Source organism: Prionailurus bengalensis, chromosome B1 (assembly GCF_016509475.1).
Source record: "Prionailurus bengalensis isolate Pbe53 chromosome B1, Fcat_Pben_1.1_paternal_pri, whole genome shotgun sequence".
Classification (NCBI taxonomy): Eukaryota; Metazoa; Chordata; class Mammalia; order Carnivora; family Felidae; genus Prionailurus; species Prionailurus bengalensis.
In genome coordinates this window covers 88003164-88021536 of record NC_057344.1, presented here as the reverse complement: position 1 = coordinate 88021536, position 18373 = coordinate 88003164, and the positions used below count along the sequence as shown (strand labels likewise).

The following is an 18373-nucleotide window of genomic DNA, read 5'->3' as shown; positions in this document are numbered from 1 at the left end:
TTATTGGTCATCTTTCATCATTTTCCAGATATCCTTTCTTCTCTAGTCTTCATTACTATTATTGAACTATTTTAAAGTAAAACTAAGAGGATATAGGCATCTGTAGTTAAAACTAATTGCAATTTTTTTTTCCACTTCGAGTTTCACTCCAAAGAGTTTATAGATGGAGAGAATTCACTAATGCCTTATTTTGTTGCTTGGCCCGGTCTTAATCTTCTTGTTGCCATTCAGCTGTAAATACCAACACACCCCAATGCAACCGTCTTTCAAATCAATTAGATGACAGTATAGAGTCTAAGTTCCACAAGCAGAGACTAATTAAGGGATTCTGCTAGTACAAGCAAAAGTTAGGGCTAGAAGAGATCAAAAGCAGATACGTATTTTAAAAAGCATTTACTTTCCAGTCCATACCTTTAATTAGCTGCATAACTCCAGGGACTATAATTATCAGAATTGCTGTGAGCTTGCAAAAGGTTAGGAAAATCTGGATCCGGGCACTCCAGCTGACACTCATGCTGTTTAGGACCATCACTACAGCTGCAAACAAATAAATGAAAGTTATAAAAGGTGAATTCTCATTGGCATGAAGACATGAAGACCTTGCTATTCAAAGTGCCATCCGTTAATCAGCAAAGTTGGCATTACCTAGAAGCATTTTGGAAGTGTGAAATCTCAGGCACTGCCCCTGACCTAATAGATACCTTTCAACAAGATCTCTAGGTGGGTTTTATGCACATTGAAGTTTGAGATGCTTGAATAAAACCAATGGACAGTAAAAATTTATCTCATTTTTTGTATATGTCAGTAAGATTGGGCATATATTATAGCTTCCTAAAAATCAGATAAAAGTATCTTCTAACAAAACCCTGAAGTCATCACAATATTCAATCAAATTGCTGAATATGACTTTCTAGCTTGGTAGGTCAGGCAACTATTTCCTCCTGTGATGATGTTACCCATATGCACCTGCCAGTATGGAACCACTCAAGAAGGGGTGAGATGTCAAGAAGTTGGCTACAACTCTATTCTTCACTCTCAAAACTAGCCCTATCTAGCATTCTTTGGTTTTCCTCTCCAGTTTCCAATCAGCACATGAACGACTGACTTTCAACCTTCCTTAAAAATACAGGCTTCCAAAATGTGTTTGGGGACTTGGAAAAATAAGTTGTAAGTTAATGAGTCCAAAAGAGTGCCCAGTCTAGGACACACCTTGGGTCTGAAGCCAGCATAATTTCCCTTTCTTACTGATGCTGTCTAGTTTCCTGAGTAGCACTCAACTATCCACTTTTCCCATGTGGTAGACCATGAGAATCTGGAGACTAGAACAAGTATATTTGATCTCTGTATTGCTTGTGTTCAACTCTATACTTGACCCAGAAAGATAATCAACACAGTTTTATTGAATAAATGATTGAGTTGGATCCTTAGTTAAAAAAGAAAAAAGAAAAAAAAAACTACCTTCAGGCAAGAATGCATGAAATGAATGACGATACTCTAAGACTCTGCCTACTATCCTCTGCTGGAATAACTTCTAGAGGTTCTTCTAGACCATGGAATTCAACTTTATGCTCTTTCTGATAGTTAATATTCAGTGTTAGCCACCCCTCCAAAGCTGTTTCATACCTGATATTTGCAGTTATTATCTTTAAGCTTTATTTTTAAAAAGGTGTATCCCTCCTAAGCAAATAACACAAATGTATGAATATACTTCTCAGGGGATAAAACAAAACACAGGATTTTTATAATTCAAGTTGCAATAGGAAGTATTCATATTCTACAGTAATCGGTTATCTCCATAGTTTCCACTGCTTCATATAATCACTAGCTCATTTCAGAATTTTAGAATCAGTGAAATGTTATCGACGTACAACATATACAGTAATGGCAAAAATTTAAAAATAACCTAGACCCCTAAAGGAAGACTAAAGTACACTTTTTTTAATGATTTGTTATGTAACCATTTAAAATCATGATGCAGTTAAATATGTATTGCACGAAAGGATATTCATGATATATTTCTGACCAATACAGCAAGTTACAGAGAGAAGGATGGATGGATGGATGGATGGATGGATGGTTGGATGAATGGAGACACAAAGGCAGAGAGATATAAAGGTGGGGGGGGGGGGAATCTGAAACAGTGTTTACCAAAACATTAACAGAAGGTATTTATAGATGATGGAATAGCCAGTAATTTTCAATTTGTATTTCTTTTTCTACATGTAATAATTTTTATAATGGACCTGCAGCTTTTTAAAGTGAAAATCAATAAAGCAATTTTCATTTTTGAAAAATCTCAAAGATGGGAAAATAAGGGATCAGGAGATCCCACACAAAGTTAAACAGGAGACTACTAATGAAGAAATGTCTCAAAGGAGTAATGATAAGAATGATCAGGAAGGCTGGAACCCCATATAGGATCCATGCGAGGCTAAGGGAAATATTTTACCTATGTTTGAAGCTAAAAACATGAAGAAAAGCAGGTCCACTGTTAATGGCAGAGTGCATTACTTTGTCAGAGGAAGGATAAAAAATAAAATTATTTTTCTTTCTCCAACATAAAGCACTTATATGTTGGAAATAATTTAATGCAGCTCTGTTCCCCATTTCATCATCCACTTATCCCTTTCTTTTTTTCTATACAAATGACTGTGATAAATGAGTCATCATATGAAGAGCATTATTTAGTTAAAGGGACAACACTGACCTAAAAAAAAAAACTGGACTCATGTTCCTACCACCAACAAAAGAGCACTGCTTTCTTTTAAATAGAGCTCCTAAAACCTGAAACACTATTTCTGAAAGTACTCCACAATAGAAAAGAGTTGTATATAGGGGGAAAAAAAGTACAAAGGAAAGAGAAAGAGAAAGAGGGGAAGGGAAGGGAAGACAAGGGAAGGCAAGGGAAGACTAGGGAAGGCAAGGGAAGGCAAGGGAAGGCGAGGGAAGGCAAGGCAAGGGAAGGCAAGGGAAGGGAAGGGAAGGCAAGGGAAGGCAAGGTAAGGCAAGGCAAGGCAAGACAAGACAAGACAAGGGAAGAGGGAGGTAGGGAAGGAGGGAGGAAGGAGAAAATAAAGGTGGATGGGAGAAAGGAGAGAGGGAGAAAGGGAAAGAAAAGAGAGGGAGGGGGGAGAGAGAAAGAGGCACTCTTATTTTTGGAACCTCTATCTGAGAAGAGGAAAGAGGATTTGTTACTTTCATAAAGAGTGTAAGTCTTAATGTCTATTGAAAGAGAAAAAAAGTGAGCATTTGGGGTTTTCTTTTATACTTTGCAAAGTTTTCTTAGAAAAATCAAAGCAATCTTATGAATTGATAATCTCACCTTGCTTTCCTCTCAGGCAGCTGAAGAAAAAATTCTGGTTAAAACTGATTTCTCTCAAAGGTTTCTCAAAACCTCACATTATCTGAACATGCAGACATTGCACTCATTATTTGGTACACCAAATTCCAGCTGAGATGTACCTTTATGACCCTGAAGGATAAGGCTTAACAAGTAACAAGGCAGCAAGTACAGAGGCACTGTGAAGGTCCTCAAGTGTCTAGAAATGCTGCTTCATCATGTGTCTTTACACAGAAATTTAAGTCTACATATGTTGCTTATCCAACAATATTGAAAAGGGGATTTGGGATTCACTAAATGCAAGAGCTTTCTGTGTTTCTGAAACACATCATACCTTCTTTGTTTTTATACAGACTATCTACCCACATTGTAATAAAAGAAATTTGAGTAAGTTCTGTGGTCCTACCTAGCTTTACTTCATTTGAATAATAATTGTAAATTTCACAATTAGAAAATATTTATATCAACTTTGGCTTTTTCTCTTGCCCAAATGAAAATACCGTGATATATAATTTTTATTTACTTACTTATAGTGCAGTCTGCTAAGAACTGAAATGCAAGAATGAAAGACAGATAGATAGGTAGACAGACAGACCGACCGACCAACTGACCGACGCACCAACCAACCGGCCCTGGAGATAAGAAATACATGTTTAGAAGGGAGCTGTATCTGAAGAAGATGTTTAGGGGAACGCAAAACTTACACTGGGATTTAAGGACTGACAAGGTTTTCTGTCTGTACTTCTCTATTCACGTCTATCTTTGGATTTGCAGAGTGAGATTACTGCAGCTGGGTATACTGGGTTTTCTCTCAGGTTTAGGTTCTCTCTGGCTTCTGGCTTCTGACTGTTTCACGCTAAATCGATAAAATATAGGGATGCTGCATGGTGAGTTAAAGTCGATCAGTCCACTGGTTTTCATAACATCTGCCTGAGTTACCACTCTCTTTGTTAGCATTCATTGCCTGAACGTACTAATTTCTGAGAGGATAAGCCCCTCTAGCTATAAACATCTTTAAAAACCAGAGAGATCTAGAATCTCAATGCCTGGGATAAAAATGCAAGCATCAAATAATTGTAAACTATTACTATATGGCAGATAATGTACCAAGACTTTACGTGGATAATGTTATTTAATCCTTATCTCTCTATGATGTGGTCACCATCATTGCTGGCATAATTTTTCAGATGGGCAGCTGAAACTTGAGATAGCATTTAACTCGCTCATGTTCACACAGGTAAGTGTGAAGATAGGATTGGAGCCTAGGTAAACTGACCTCAGAGTCCACACTTTTACCCCTAGCTCACAGGTGATAATGCAGGAATAAATAGCTCAAAACACATGATCTCACTAATATACCTAGTCCTTTCAAACTCCTAGTGGCTCTGTCTCTCGCTGTTAAGGTTCATGTTTACCTTGGCAGCAATTTCCCACATTTTGTTTGTCATCCTCCAGAAGGATATGGTTATTGTTTTTCAGTCCTTATATATATCAATACCATGTATACCTACCTAAGAACTCATTGTCTTGGCAATTTAGCTATGGTGAAAAAAGGTGTAGGCATAGCCAGTCTTCAGAACATTTAAGCAAAACCACTCCACAAGCTATATTTGAAATGCTAGCTCAGAACTGGTCCTGGATTTTCTTTCATGCAATCCAGTGATGGCAGGAAAACAGTTTGGGAAAAGAAAGTACAGTCATATAGTAATGGAAGTGGCTAATTTGTTCTTATAATGCGCTCACGGTGTTATTTTCTTCCTTCCTCTAATTATTCCCGCAAGGTATGAGAAGCAGGGTGGGGCTCTTTACTCACCTATACACACTAAGCCAGGAAGGAGCTTGGGATTGAAGATTGTTAGGAATGGATCTGGCACTAGATTTCATATTTTAAAGAAAGTATTTTTGCCATAATATTCTGCCATTGAATTGTATACCTACATAGGGAATAGTTTCAGGAGACCAGAACAAAAGACTGGATATCATTTTAAGTATTGAACATCCTTCAATTTTTACCAAAGCCACAAGGACAGCGAAACTTGATGGTGTCGCACAGAAGGGAGTAATGTCACACTGGGCTAGCAGAGAGCACCTGATGCGAATGCCTAAGATTTCCCAGCTTGACTTCCCTGTGCCTGACATGTTTACTCGAATGGAAAGGATTTGGGATAAGCAAAACCTTTTCATTTTTATTAATTTGCTGCAAGGAAGTCCAGTACTTTAAACAAAGGGCAGATCGATTAGCATTCAGTAACTGCCCACCCCTACCCCAGCGTCTCTTCTCAAATGCTTGATAAACATTTCACAAAACTTGAAATCTTTCTTTCTGTGACTTGATTGTAGCAAGATCTTTCAGGTTTCCTCTCTTTTCTACACTTGAACTAGCCATTCCAAATGATCACAAACTCTTTCCTTCCCTAAAGAATACACGGAAGCAATTCATGCAGTTAAACTCTATTTTCTACATCTCACCAACCTTCCACCCTTAGCACATACTCACATGTAACAACTGGAATGTGAAAGATTTGCCCCCCGGTACATTTCTCCTTCTCTGTCTCCATCTCCACCCCTGGTTGTTGCCCCATTAAAGCTAAATTCTTCTTAAAGTTAGTTTCAGGGTTCCAGACAGACCACTGATTTACATTACCTACCACTGAGTCATAACAATACCTTGTTTTCTCTTTCAGTTAAATCTCCAAATTATATGAACCCTATTCCTCACAGTCTCAAGCTTGCAAATGGAACATCAAAACTTTTAAGCTGATGTTATAAACAATGGCAAAAATGGAAGAAAATGTCTAGGTTCATCCAAGATTAACACAGGCTTTGTGAACTATTTTACCACCAATCTCTACTACTGGAGTTTGGTAAACTGGAACACACGTAGTTATCCTTCCCTATAATAGTGACAAAATTTTGGTCTGTACAGTGTCCATTTCCTCCTCCAAAATACAGATTTTCCCTCCAAAAAAGTGTAATAGCATTGGGATAAGGAAAAAGAGTCATCTAGACTTACCAAAATACTAATATATTGCTGTTATCTATCTCATTTCAAGTCCAAAGCAGGTAATATTTATAGATTTATGTTTACGTAAAATCTACTGAACCCGTGCTAATTATAACCTTTATTTAAGTTGAGAAATACGTACGCCCACACGAGAGATACCTTTTAAAACTTTTATTGTAAATTTACAAACCTCTCAAAGAGATGACCTCTGTCTTCTTTTCAAATATAATAATCACGGTATGATTCTGCCTCAGTTATTTGAGGGACAAGAATATAATGGTTACAACAATGGCTATTAGTCCAATCCTTCAGTGGGACACCAGATATATTAAGTACTTTCTATGGGCAAGGCACTTCGCTAAAGGCCTTAAAAACCTGGCGTAATTTCACCTCTCCGCAGCCATCCAAGACAGATTATCTTTTCACAGGTATCTTACTAATAAATAAAAGTAATGCTTAAGAAGGTTTAATATTTAGCTCCAAATCACACAACTAAGAAATTGTGACACTAAGTTTCAACTCCAGGTTGTTTGCCTTCAAAGCCTAAGCTGTAACTACTATGCTAAGATAGTTCATCCCACAAAAGCTCATGGTATTAGTTCTGAATATCACATTGAGCAAAGTGTATTTCATTTCCCACCATTGTCCTGCTGCGTGAGAAAACTGAAGACGTGTAATCCTCCAGGTTTAACGAGTAGACTTTTCTGCTAGAGAAAATTTCGTAGATCTCTCCGCATAAAAATCAGTCAACAAATACTTATTGAACACAAACGCCATACTAGGAGCCATGAGAAGGGGTGGAAATATGGCAGTAAAAGGGCCCCCGGTCTCATGGAACTTCCAATGATGTTTTCCCACAAGAGTCTAAATAGCTACCATTTGCAATTGTTCTGAATAAATTGCGGGCATGACCTAAACACTACACATACATTGTCTCAGTGAATATCATTTAATCCTCACAAAACACTCTCTGAGACTCCACAGGATCTGCAGGTAAGAATGCTGAGATGTGAAAGGCTAAATGATTTGTCCCTGAGTCTCACATCTACAGTGTGCATGAAGGGCATGATGAGTTCAGCTTGCCATTACCTCTCCCAAACTCAGATATATGTACTTTGAGTATTTTTCTTTGTCTTTCTTCAGAGATTTCACAGAAGAAGAATGGGTACATGTTTGGTGGATAAAGTAGGAAATCCGGGATGAACCTAAGTTCAAAAATACATGTATCTACACTAGAGATATTTTCACGTGTAATTCCTGCAAACGAACCACTCACCGTACATCGTTCTCTTCATCGTTGTACTGAAACACCTTAGACACGCCTAACTGAAAATTCTTCATAAGTACGCAATTAGTTATTCCTGCGTTGCTTGCTATTTCCAAATAGTTCAAACTTAATCAAACATGATCATGTTGATTCTTCAAACTGAGTCAATTAGCATCTGGAAGTATTATTGTTTCCCATACTATTCGAAGGTTTGGCTTCATATCGCTTAGGTAATGTTGTGCATGTTCCCCTTTTCCATTTCTTTTAAACACTATCCAGAATTTGGGCACAGTGATAAACGTGAACAAATTTCTAACTTGGAGATCCAATTTGAGAAGTGCTACTAGTACGCGAATATGAAAAAGAAGACTTTTTATCGTGACCATCAACGGGCAGCTAAAACCATAACACTGAGCGTGACAGTTTGCTAACAGTATAAAATATATCAACACAATGCACACACCCTACACATGAACAGCACTCCGTGACAATGAGTTATCACGTAACATGTTATCAGTGAGAAAGGATAAAATTCTAATTCAAAAACCCATGAAATAATTGGGTTTTCATCTGTAAAATTCTCTTCTCATGTTCTCCACGAGAACTGTTATTTTACTAATAAGGTGGTTTTTGTTTGCCTATATCAGAAGATTGGCCATCATATCTATTGACCCAATGCAAAACTGGCATGTAATGTAATACCAGGGATCACTCCAAATCCTTAATCTTTTCTTTATTTTCCAACATAAATTTGGCAAGGAACTGAACGGAAAAGAGCATGATGTGGAAAGCAGTCCCATCATATATGTCTAAAGAAGCTTTGTTATCAATCACTTTTGCTCTTTTTTTTTTCTTTTTCATATTTAGACCTATGATACTCACTTATGCCCACGGCTGTAATGAGCTTGATTGCAAGTTCAGGAATTTCACACTGAATAAAAAATGGTTCCAGAATGTAGCGTCCAAATGCCAGAGAAATCACAGCAGTGGCTGCAGGGCTGGAAAAGAATATTCAGGTTAACAAAGGAAAAAATAAATAGCATCTTTGCTAAACTTTTTCTACCTTGAGGTAATGTTATTCAACATATAGAACATGTTAAATAGGAAAGCCTATAGTTTTCCAAACTCCACATTTGATTAGGTTGTCACAGATAGTCCAAATGAAATATTGCCTATAACTTTGGTGGCTAGCTTACACTTCACATATTCATGGAAGCAAGACTGGGTGCTATCACTTTTGCCCCTGCTCTCCTATATTTGACTTTTTTTTCCTTAAAAATTTAGTTTATTATTTGAGATCCTGGCAGAACTGGGCTATACAAGTAGCAGTCTTCTTAATAAGTCAACAACTAGGGGGTGCCTGGGTGACTCAGTCAGTTGAGCGTCTAACTTCGGCTCAGGTCATGATCTCACAGTTCATGGGTTCGAACCCCACATTGGGCTCGGTGCCAACAGCTCAGAGCCTGGAGCCTGCTTTGGATTCTGTGTCTCCCTTTCTCTCTGCCCTTCCCTACTCATGCTCTGTCTCTCTCTCTGTCTCTCTCAAAAATAAACATTAAAAAAAAATAATAAGTCAACAACTAAACTCCAGCCACAGCATGAATGGGTTAAGGGTGTAGATCTAATGAGTTGGAGCCCAGTCAAGAAAATGAATACAAAACTCAGATTAAAAAAAAAAAATTAATGTTTATTTATTATTGAGAGACAGACAGAGACAGAGCATGAGCAGGGAAGGGGCAGAGAGAGGAGGAGACACAGAATCAGAAGCAGGCTCCAGGCTCTGAGCTGTCAGCACAGAGCCCAATGCGGGGCTCGAACTCACAAACCGTAAGATCATGACTGGAGCCAAAGTCGGATGCTTAGCCGACTGAGCCACCCAGGGGCCCCCAAAATTCAGATTTAAAAATTAGTATTAATAAGTATTCATTGAAAATACATGCTTATGTCCTTAACATTACGTTCTTATTTTTCTAGTACAGACAAAAACGTGAAGAGGCAAGTGATTATTCTTAATTTCTTAGAAATATTTAGATGCAAAGTAAAAGTCAAAAAGTAAAAATGCTCTTGTAATTTTATACAACTGAGAAAACATGAATGAGAAAATGAAATAAGTGCAGGTTTATAGTAAATAGGTAAGAAACCATTCTATTTTAATTCTTCAAATATTTCTATGAGAAAATTACATGTGCCTTTAAATACATGTATGTATGAGGGGCGCCTGGGTGGCGCAGTCGGTTAAGCGTCCGACTTCAGCCAGGTCACGATCTCGCGGTCCCTGAGTTCGAGCCCCGCGTCAGGCTCTGGGCTGATGGCTCAGAGCCTGGAGCCTGTTTCCGATTCTGTGTCTCCCTCTCTCTCTGCCCCTCCCCCGTCCATGCTCTGTCTCTCTCTGTCCCAAAAATAAATAAACGTTGAAAAAAATAATAATAAATAAATAAATAAATACATGTATGTATGAATATATATTCTTTAAATACACAGGCAAGTTCATGAAATTATCTAGTTTCTCATGCCATTCTTCTCTTTCAGCTTCTCTTCCCATAGTTGCCCAACACCTTAGATTGTCAGAAAACCAACCACAACTATGTTCCAAACTTGGCCTGCTTGTACTCAATAGTACCACACTTTTTTTTTTCATTTTCTTTTTTTCCCAAGGACCCCCTCTTCTCCCTTACCCCAACAAAAGACTGTTTTTCCTGTTCTTCATCATTTGTAAATTTTTGATGTATAAATTAAAATCTGATCACCTCATTTTAGTGCTTTCAAAACATGCTCAGAATATGCAAAATCCTTCCGTCAAGGCTCCATCTAGTCTATGTGTTCCCTTCCTCTTAGTTTGCTTCTTCTCACTGGAAGGAGCTGAACACCCTTTACCGGGAGCCCCTACAACTCATTGGTAGTTTTTTATACCCTATACCTTTGTTCAGTCTTTCTTGGCCCAGGGAAATTCCTTTACCCTTCTGGTTGGGTGAGAGGTCTCTGAGTATACTCCCTTACGAAGGCCCATGGCTTCCCTTTCATAGTGCTGATCACAGTAGCAACTTTATCTTCACTATGCGATTTCTTGATTGATAACTCTTTCCCTAGCATGACACTGAGGATCATGAGTTCAAGACTGTGTCCATCTTAGTCACCATTATTTGCCAGTGTTTAGTATAGTATCTATCGTAAGTAGAAACCAAATAAACATTGAATATATGGTTAATGTGTGAATTCAATCATCTAATGACCCTGCTATGTACTGATATATGGTATTTATTTTCTTGAAATCTGTGTTCTACAGATTATTTCTGACAAGAGTGACTTACCCTGAAGCAAAATTTTAAGTATTTAGGCATCCTGGGTGTTATGAGCAGATGAGAAATATTAAAGTACCTAGGTATCTTGTCACTCCACAAGTCATTCATTACTCTGTTTATTTAGAAGACCAACCAGGCAATGGGAGTCTCTTATTACAAAGGAATATATGAACCCTTTAAAAAAAGCTTCTAGAGTATATCTGGATAATTTCCTCTGTCAGTACATACACACACACACACACACACACACACACACACACACACATACACACACACCCCATGAAGCAGCTGTCTTGCAATGTAAATAACACTTGATTATGAGCTACCTGGGAGCAAGAATTGTGGGTCATTCCATTTACAGTCTCTTTAACTTACCATTCACCATTCAGTAGCTGTTTAAGGAATGAATAAATAAGTGAATGAACACTGTATCTGTGCTATTGTGAACACAATTATCACATTCATCAAAATGCCCAGTAATTAGCTAAAGCCATGCCACATATACCTAGCTGAAGAGGGATTCAGGTGCAGCTATATCAGGCTCCAAAGCCCACCATCCTAACAGCCCAGCACCCTGAATAAGTAGTGTCCTCACTTAATGCTTATTTATTTTTGAGAGAGAGAGAGCAAGGGAGGGGGTAGAGAGAGGGAGACAGAAGATCAGAAGTGGGCTCCCTGCTGAGAGTAGAGAGCCCAACAAAGTGCTGGAACTCGTGAGCTGTGAGATCATGACCTGAGCTGAAGTCAGATGCTCAACCGACTGAGCCACCCAGGTGCCCCAAGTGTCTTCATTTGAATGCTGAGAATGTCAAATCCAAAATATTGTAACCTTAAACTTTCAGTCAAAAACAATTAAATTCTTCAAAAAGAATTTAATATTGTTGTTCAAAAAGAATTTACTGTCTGTAATGCTCAGGACACTGATTAAGAAATATAATGGTTTCAAAAGTGTGAGGCTTGGTCTTATGCACTTAAAATGCCTGTAGTTCTAATGGGTAAATAGAACATAGACACCTGACATATTGGGGCCCCTGGGTGGCTCAGTCGGTTAAGCATCTGACTTCGGCTCAGGTCACGATCTCACGGTATGTGAGTTCCAGCCCCGTGTCGGGCTCTGTGTTGACTGCTCAGAGCCTGGAGCCTGTTTCAGATTCTGTGTCTCCCTCTCTCTCTGACCCTCCCCCGTTCATGCTCTGTCTCTCTCTGTCTCAAAAATAAATAAACGTTTAAAAAAATTAAAAAAAAAGACACCTGACATATTAAGTAAGAACACAAGATATGTTGAATGCCAAATAAAAATGGGAGACTGAATTTTTTTCAGAAGAATTAAGAGAGAAAAGAAATAGAAACTAGGGTAACCAGGAAATTAACTGTGGAAAAGGTAAGATTTAGGCTAACCTTTGAAGAGTAATATTCAGATAAATCAAAAAAGAGCAGAAGGTACATCCTAAGCAAATCCCAGACTTTAGAAAAGGAACAAAATACTTCTTTAACATTATTTTCGTTACAACAGGTTTGAAATAATGCAGAATTGTCTAAAATGAGAACAGACTTAACAGAGAAGTAAATACCAATCTAAGCTCTTTGTTAAAAAATAAATGCCTATGACTATAAAAATCATGGCTAGTGTTAAATTGATACTTATTAGCTCTGCATTTGCCACTTATGCCCCAAATATTAGGATAAAAGCTCACTGGCGCTCTCAGCTGTGTATGTCTGATTAAGTTTACAATAAGAACAAGTTTCTCCAGTTATTACCATTAAGCTCTACAATCAGGATGTGTAAGTTACATCTTATGGCAGCAGTTACCTTAAGGAAGCGTGTTACTCTAAACTGTACACATGACATCACAGGTTTCCCACAATGTGAAAGGAAATTTGCTATTCAGAGTGACTTAGCAATATTTGTTTGGATTTTAAACGAAGACAATTTTTTACAGCAATAAAACATTTTTTTTTTTTTTGGCAACTATAGTTGGCTGATTTGCTTAACAAGAGGAAATGAGTCATTCATGTCAAGTCATTTTTGTGTGCAAAGTATAAAACTCAGTGACACACTAGGTTGTTAGGCACAGAAGTTTCCTAGTCACGACAATTGAGGAAAGTTAAAAGACAATGGAATCTACAAGAAGAAAAACTCCACCTACTAGCATAACATTTAATTTTGTCTGGCCAGTCAAAACGCATGATTTATCAAGGTGGATTTTGATGCTTCATATCCTTTCGAGTCAACATACTTTCTAGAAATGTCAGAAGATAATTGAATATTAAAGAAAATCAGACACTTTAAAAGTTTGGCAGGAACGGAGAACTATTGCCAGTGAGAAAACTGCATTAAAAACATTGAGAGAGGTATCTTATCATAGATTTCACATCCTGAAATAGACATGTTTACAATATAGTCACATGACACACATATTTCTAATCAGTTAAAAACAATTAAGATGATTTAAAGAAGGGTGTAATGAATGGATTTATTTTTCTTTAACTGTTTTCTTATCTATGCTCTCACCGTATTATGAGCAGTTCCACCCAGACTCGTACGAAAGCTGGTAATGGGCCAAAGACTTCCAGAATGTATGTATAATGACCACCAGATTTCTTTATACTTGTTCCCAGTTCAGCATAGGACAAGGCTCCTGTGAAGTATTCATAATAAAAAAGGTACAAAATTAAAATATTAATTAGTCATCCGAAGGTAGAGTTGTAAACAATATTTATGTTTAGGTAACATGTTACTACATCCTTTGGTCTGAGTGAGGTGTTTATTTCAAGAGAAGTAACAGTCATCTGATTGTTAGGGGCCATCAAATTCCTTTTCTAACTTCCGCATGGTTGAGATCTAGTTCATTCTGTTCAAACAATGTAATTTTATTTGAAATGGTAAAGCAAACTTCTAAAATAATATCATATGAAGAATTATGAATCTCAAACCTGAGAAAAAGAGAAGATAGATGCCAATAATACCAACCTATTTTTAAAGGAACTACACACCAAGACAAGGAATTATCCCAAATTGACCTTATTATATTAAGAATCCTTTTAATAAATAGTATTTCTGTTGCACATCAAAATTAACAAAATTTATTTGTGCTTCAGAAAAGTATAGACACTTGGCCTTGCAAGACTTCATTTAATTTGTAGGATATGATTTGTCAAGAAAATGAATTTTGACTCCAATATTCTATTTCTAGAAAAGATTTTCTTGGATATTTTTTGAAAACTACACTTTTGAGTAGTTAAAAGAACATACTGTTTAAAAAGAGATGCTATAACTTATATATATATTAGGTAAAATTAATTATAAACATTTAGCCATCTTAACATTTAGCAATGCAATCCACATGGGCTTGAGCAAGTTATGTAACCTCCCCAAATGTAAGTTTCTTTATCTATAAAATGGAGATCTCAATTCTTACCTCATAAGGGAGTTGTGTTTATAAATGCGATATTGGGCTCCAAGGACAGTACTGGGCCTGATACATTGAGAATACCTCATGAAATACGCCTATTAATTTGAGCAATGAACTACCAAGAAAATGAAAAATACATCTTGGTACTACGTGAAAAATTCTATTCATTCTGCAAAGTACTCAAATGTAACACAAATTTTTGCTTGAACTACTTCAGAGACTAGAAGTGTGGGAAATTATTATAGTAAAGCTTCATGCAGAATTGTCAACATGTATAAAATTTGGATATTCAGTTATATCTTAGTATCGTTGATCCTATTCCCAAACCTAGCTCTGTATCAGAATCACCTGAGAGTAAATTTCCACACACACAAAAGCATACACACGAAAACAGAATCTAAGGCCATACCCTACAATTTGTTCGCTACCAAGTCAGTCCAAACTCTCCAACAGAGAGAGCCAAACAAGTCTATTATTTTAAATTTTGTACAGATGATTTTATTATTTTTTTAAGTTTTTTATTTATTTTGAGAGAGAGAGAGAGAAAGCAGGGGAGAAGCAGAGAGAGAGACAGAATCCCAAGGAGACTCCCATGCTGGGCTTGAACTCATGAACCATGAGATCATGACCTGAGCTGAAGTCAAGAGTCAGATGCTTAACCAAATGAGCCACCCAGGCACCCCTATACAGATGATTTTAAAACACCTAGTCTGCAGATTAATATTTGAGGACCACTAATATAGTTTGCCTATTTGTAACTAATTGTAACTGGTTGCAATCCACTCTGTTGGAAACCAGTCCCCATGTTGGTAGCCTGTATAAAAGAGCTTCCCATATAAAATGTTATTGGAAAGTCTTAAGTACCTCAGAATTTATTGCCAGACAATCAATACCTAGACCTGTGTCTGCTTTGCTGAAACTCCAGGAAGGTTGCCCTAGGTTTAAATTGAGTTCGGGAGGAATGAGATTTTCATTTAAAAGTCTCAAGCTCCATAACCATTTTACCCAGATGAAAAAAGTTCAAAACAAGATGTAAAAATCCATGTATTGACCCCGGCTTTAAAAAAATTGTAAACCAAATATACAGATTCTTTACTCGTAGTCACCGAGTTCTAGAGTTCTAAGAGAAAGTATTTGTTTTCCTTACATTTTGCTTTGCTTCCTGTTAGGAAGGCACTCCTGTCAAAAAGCTCCTAGGAACTTAAGTGACAAATAAAATGTAAATACAGATAAGAAGATTAATACAGGAGCATGCTCCCTGGGATTAGTAATCAAAGAATATCAACTCAAATGTAACCTGAGCTAGTCCTTTTAACATTTTTTTTTTTTTTACCTGAGCTTCTGCTTGAGTTGATATACTTACGCAGAACCATATTTTCCTAGTGGAATAGCATTTTAACTAGTTCAATCCTCACAGCAATTCATTTTACTATCTGTGAATAACCTTTTATTATGTATAAAAATCGAATCACATAGTGGGAGCTGCATGTATAGAAGTATGAAAAGTCCAGGAAATTGGCTATGGTTTTTCCTATCAGACATTGATTTATTCTCAATTTACAAGTACTTGTAGAAGAGTAAAGACTGAGGGTGCACAAAGTCAGTTAAGAAGAGCAATGAATAGGTTTCTCTTTGTCTATAAATGTACATGCCAGAACCATACAGAATACCACCAACTCTTTTTAAAAGCCTAAAATAATTCTTCTACACATCTTTCTATACCACAGCGTTGTTTTAATGAATTTTACTTCTTCCTGTTGGAAATCTGACTTCTCTAGATGAATCCCCAACCCAATGCACTAAAACACCACAAGGCCTTAAGAATGAATGGATTGGTACATGTAGGACCAAGAGTTAGTACTTAGTCCTAGAGTTAGGACAAAGCTTTCTGTTAGTACCTTTAAAGAGCAGGGCCTTTTGGAATTAAAACATACTGGTTGCCACGAAAGAGCAGATGCATCTTGGACATTTTCCCCCATAGTGTAGATAAAATTTTATTTTTTTTGACCACTGGCCAGCTTTTGTCACCTTCGTAAGGAACTCAGGTAGCTTTCTAGTAACTTGCGCACCCCGCGAAAGGTATCTATTACCTCTTTGCTGGCAATATCAAATCAACAAAAGAGATCTAGAACTTGAAGCAAAATGAATAGTCATCCTTCTACTGCTAGTTCTGTGCAGGGTAACTCAGTGAACCGGCGGGCAAGTTATCTACGTCCGCGAAGACCCACTGAACTATAAATGAAGAAAGTAGATCTGGGCAAGCACAGCACACTAGCACCCAGTACCGGTTTTACTCTTCATGTTGCAAACATTTAGGGGTGACAGGGAGAGACGAGAGATTGAAAAACTTTGAAATGCGCTCAGACCCTTGCAATATTCCCACTTATCACAGGAATTGAGTTATGTGTCACCACACGTGTTTCCACGGCAAGGACTTTTGAAATAATAGCAGCAATGGACAAGCACGCCAAGTTAAAAAATTAAAAAGAAGACGACTGCCTTCTCCCCCCCCCCCACCCCCACCCACGGTTTATTTTGCCAATCAAAACACCGTCAAACTTCTGCTGAATACTAAGCTCTGTGTCTAAATAGGCCATGCCGGGTTTCACTTCACAGGTGTTTCATTCGGCGGGCCAGCTGCCAAGATCCCTCAAACACAAGTCACTGAGAACAACTGCCCGGTACAGAAAGCTCGCATCTATTTTCCCGGGTCATCAAAGTGAGCCTTTGCTCTCATGGCCACAGGGAAAAGTCAGAAAGGAGTCTGCCGGAGTCAGGGGAAGAGAGTAGGGGCTGTGGAAGCAAGTCGGTGGAATGCAGGATCCTGCCAACAGTGGACGCTGTGTTTGGGTAGTTCGCATACTTCAACAAGAATCAGAGCCTCTGGCGTAGCCTTTGCCATTCATTCACTCCTTAAAAAGTACTCTTTGCTTTCCCAGAGAGCAAACTGCCCGGCTCCACAGACATACCCCCCCAGAGAAGAAGCTGCACTCACCAAACAGAGACAGGACCCCACAGACTGTCCAGATAATCAGAGACATGCCCACGCTGCCCGTGTTCTGGAGCACGCCCTTAGGAGAGATGAAGATTCCTGCTCCAATGATCGTGCCAATGATGATGGAGATGCCCCTCAGCAAAGTGATTTTCTTCTTCAGCACCACTTTCTCCTGCCCAGGTGGCTCCTTGCCACCCAAAGAAGGCAGCTTCCCATTAACATTCCCCTGCAGGTAACCTCCACTGGAGATGGTGGACACAACGGGCTTTCTGACCATTGTAGTGACACGCGGGGAAAAAGGAAACACAGGAGAAAAAAAAAAAAACAAAAAACAAAAAACAAAACCAAACAAAACCAAACAAAAACAAGAACAAAACCCAAAACTTTCCACTTTGGTCTCTCTTGGTGTGACTGACCAAATCTCTTCCTCTTTGCTTTCAGATTGTCTCTCTCAGGGCTATTGTGTTCACAGGTAAAAAACTCAAAGGTGCCTTTTTCTCCTTCCCAGCTCTCTGATTACTGCTCAGAAACACCTGTGTGTTCATGGTGCTCTCGCTCCTCCACCACCTCCGACTCTACCTCTGCGGCTGCTGCTGCTGCTGCCGCCCTATCATTACAGACCAGCTCAGCTTCCTCATGGGCTGGTATTTAAGCTCCTGCCTGTCACACCAACTTATTCCAGCTTAATGATGATGCAAATTCTCCAGGTTTGCATCAGCCACATGAGAAGGCTCCAGCATTACTCAGCTCTTTTTTTTTCCCCCAAACATTAGCAGCATGTTGCTCAACTGACCTCAGCTTTTCAGAGAACAAAGCACACACTTAAAAGGGATCTTAACCAATCCAGGAGGAGTAAATTCGGAACAGACCTTCCCAGAGATTTAAAGCAACTCCTAGTGAGGGACAAAAGCTCTTCGCGCGAAAAGAAAATGAAAAATGAAACAGGAAATGATCACTGCTTTGCGAGGAGTTTCTTTTTTAACTTACGTATAAAGACATGTCACGCGCAGCTGTTTTGATAATAGAGCATAACCCAAAGCTGCATTCTTTATAAC

General features: G+C 38.2%; 1 protein-coding gene across 1 annotated transcript in view; it reads right to left on the bottom strand.

The window, feature by feature from the left end:
* Positions 1-18167, bottom strand: part of SLC7A11 (solute carrier family 7 member 11) — an 82200-nt gene extending 64033 nt beyond the window's left edge. The window contains exons 1-4 of the mRNA XM_043568379.1: positions 17319-18167; positions 13423-13549; positions 8494-8609; positions 412-537 (exon numbers count right to left, since the gene is read on the bottom strand). Of these exons, the coding sequence (XP_043424314.1) occupies positions 412-537; positions 8494-8609; positions 13423-13549; positions 17319-17595 (646 nt within the window). The 5' untranslated portion in view covers positions 17596-18167. The remainder of the gene's footprint in view (positions 1-411; positions 538-8493; positions 8610-13422; positions 13550-17318) is intronic.
* Positions 18168-18373: the final 206 nt, after the last annotated feature.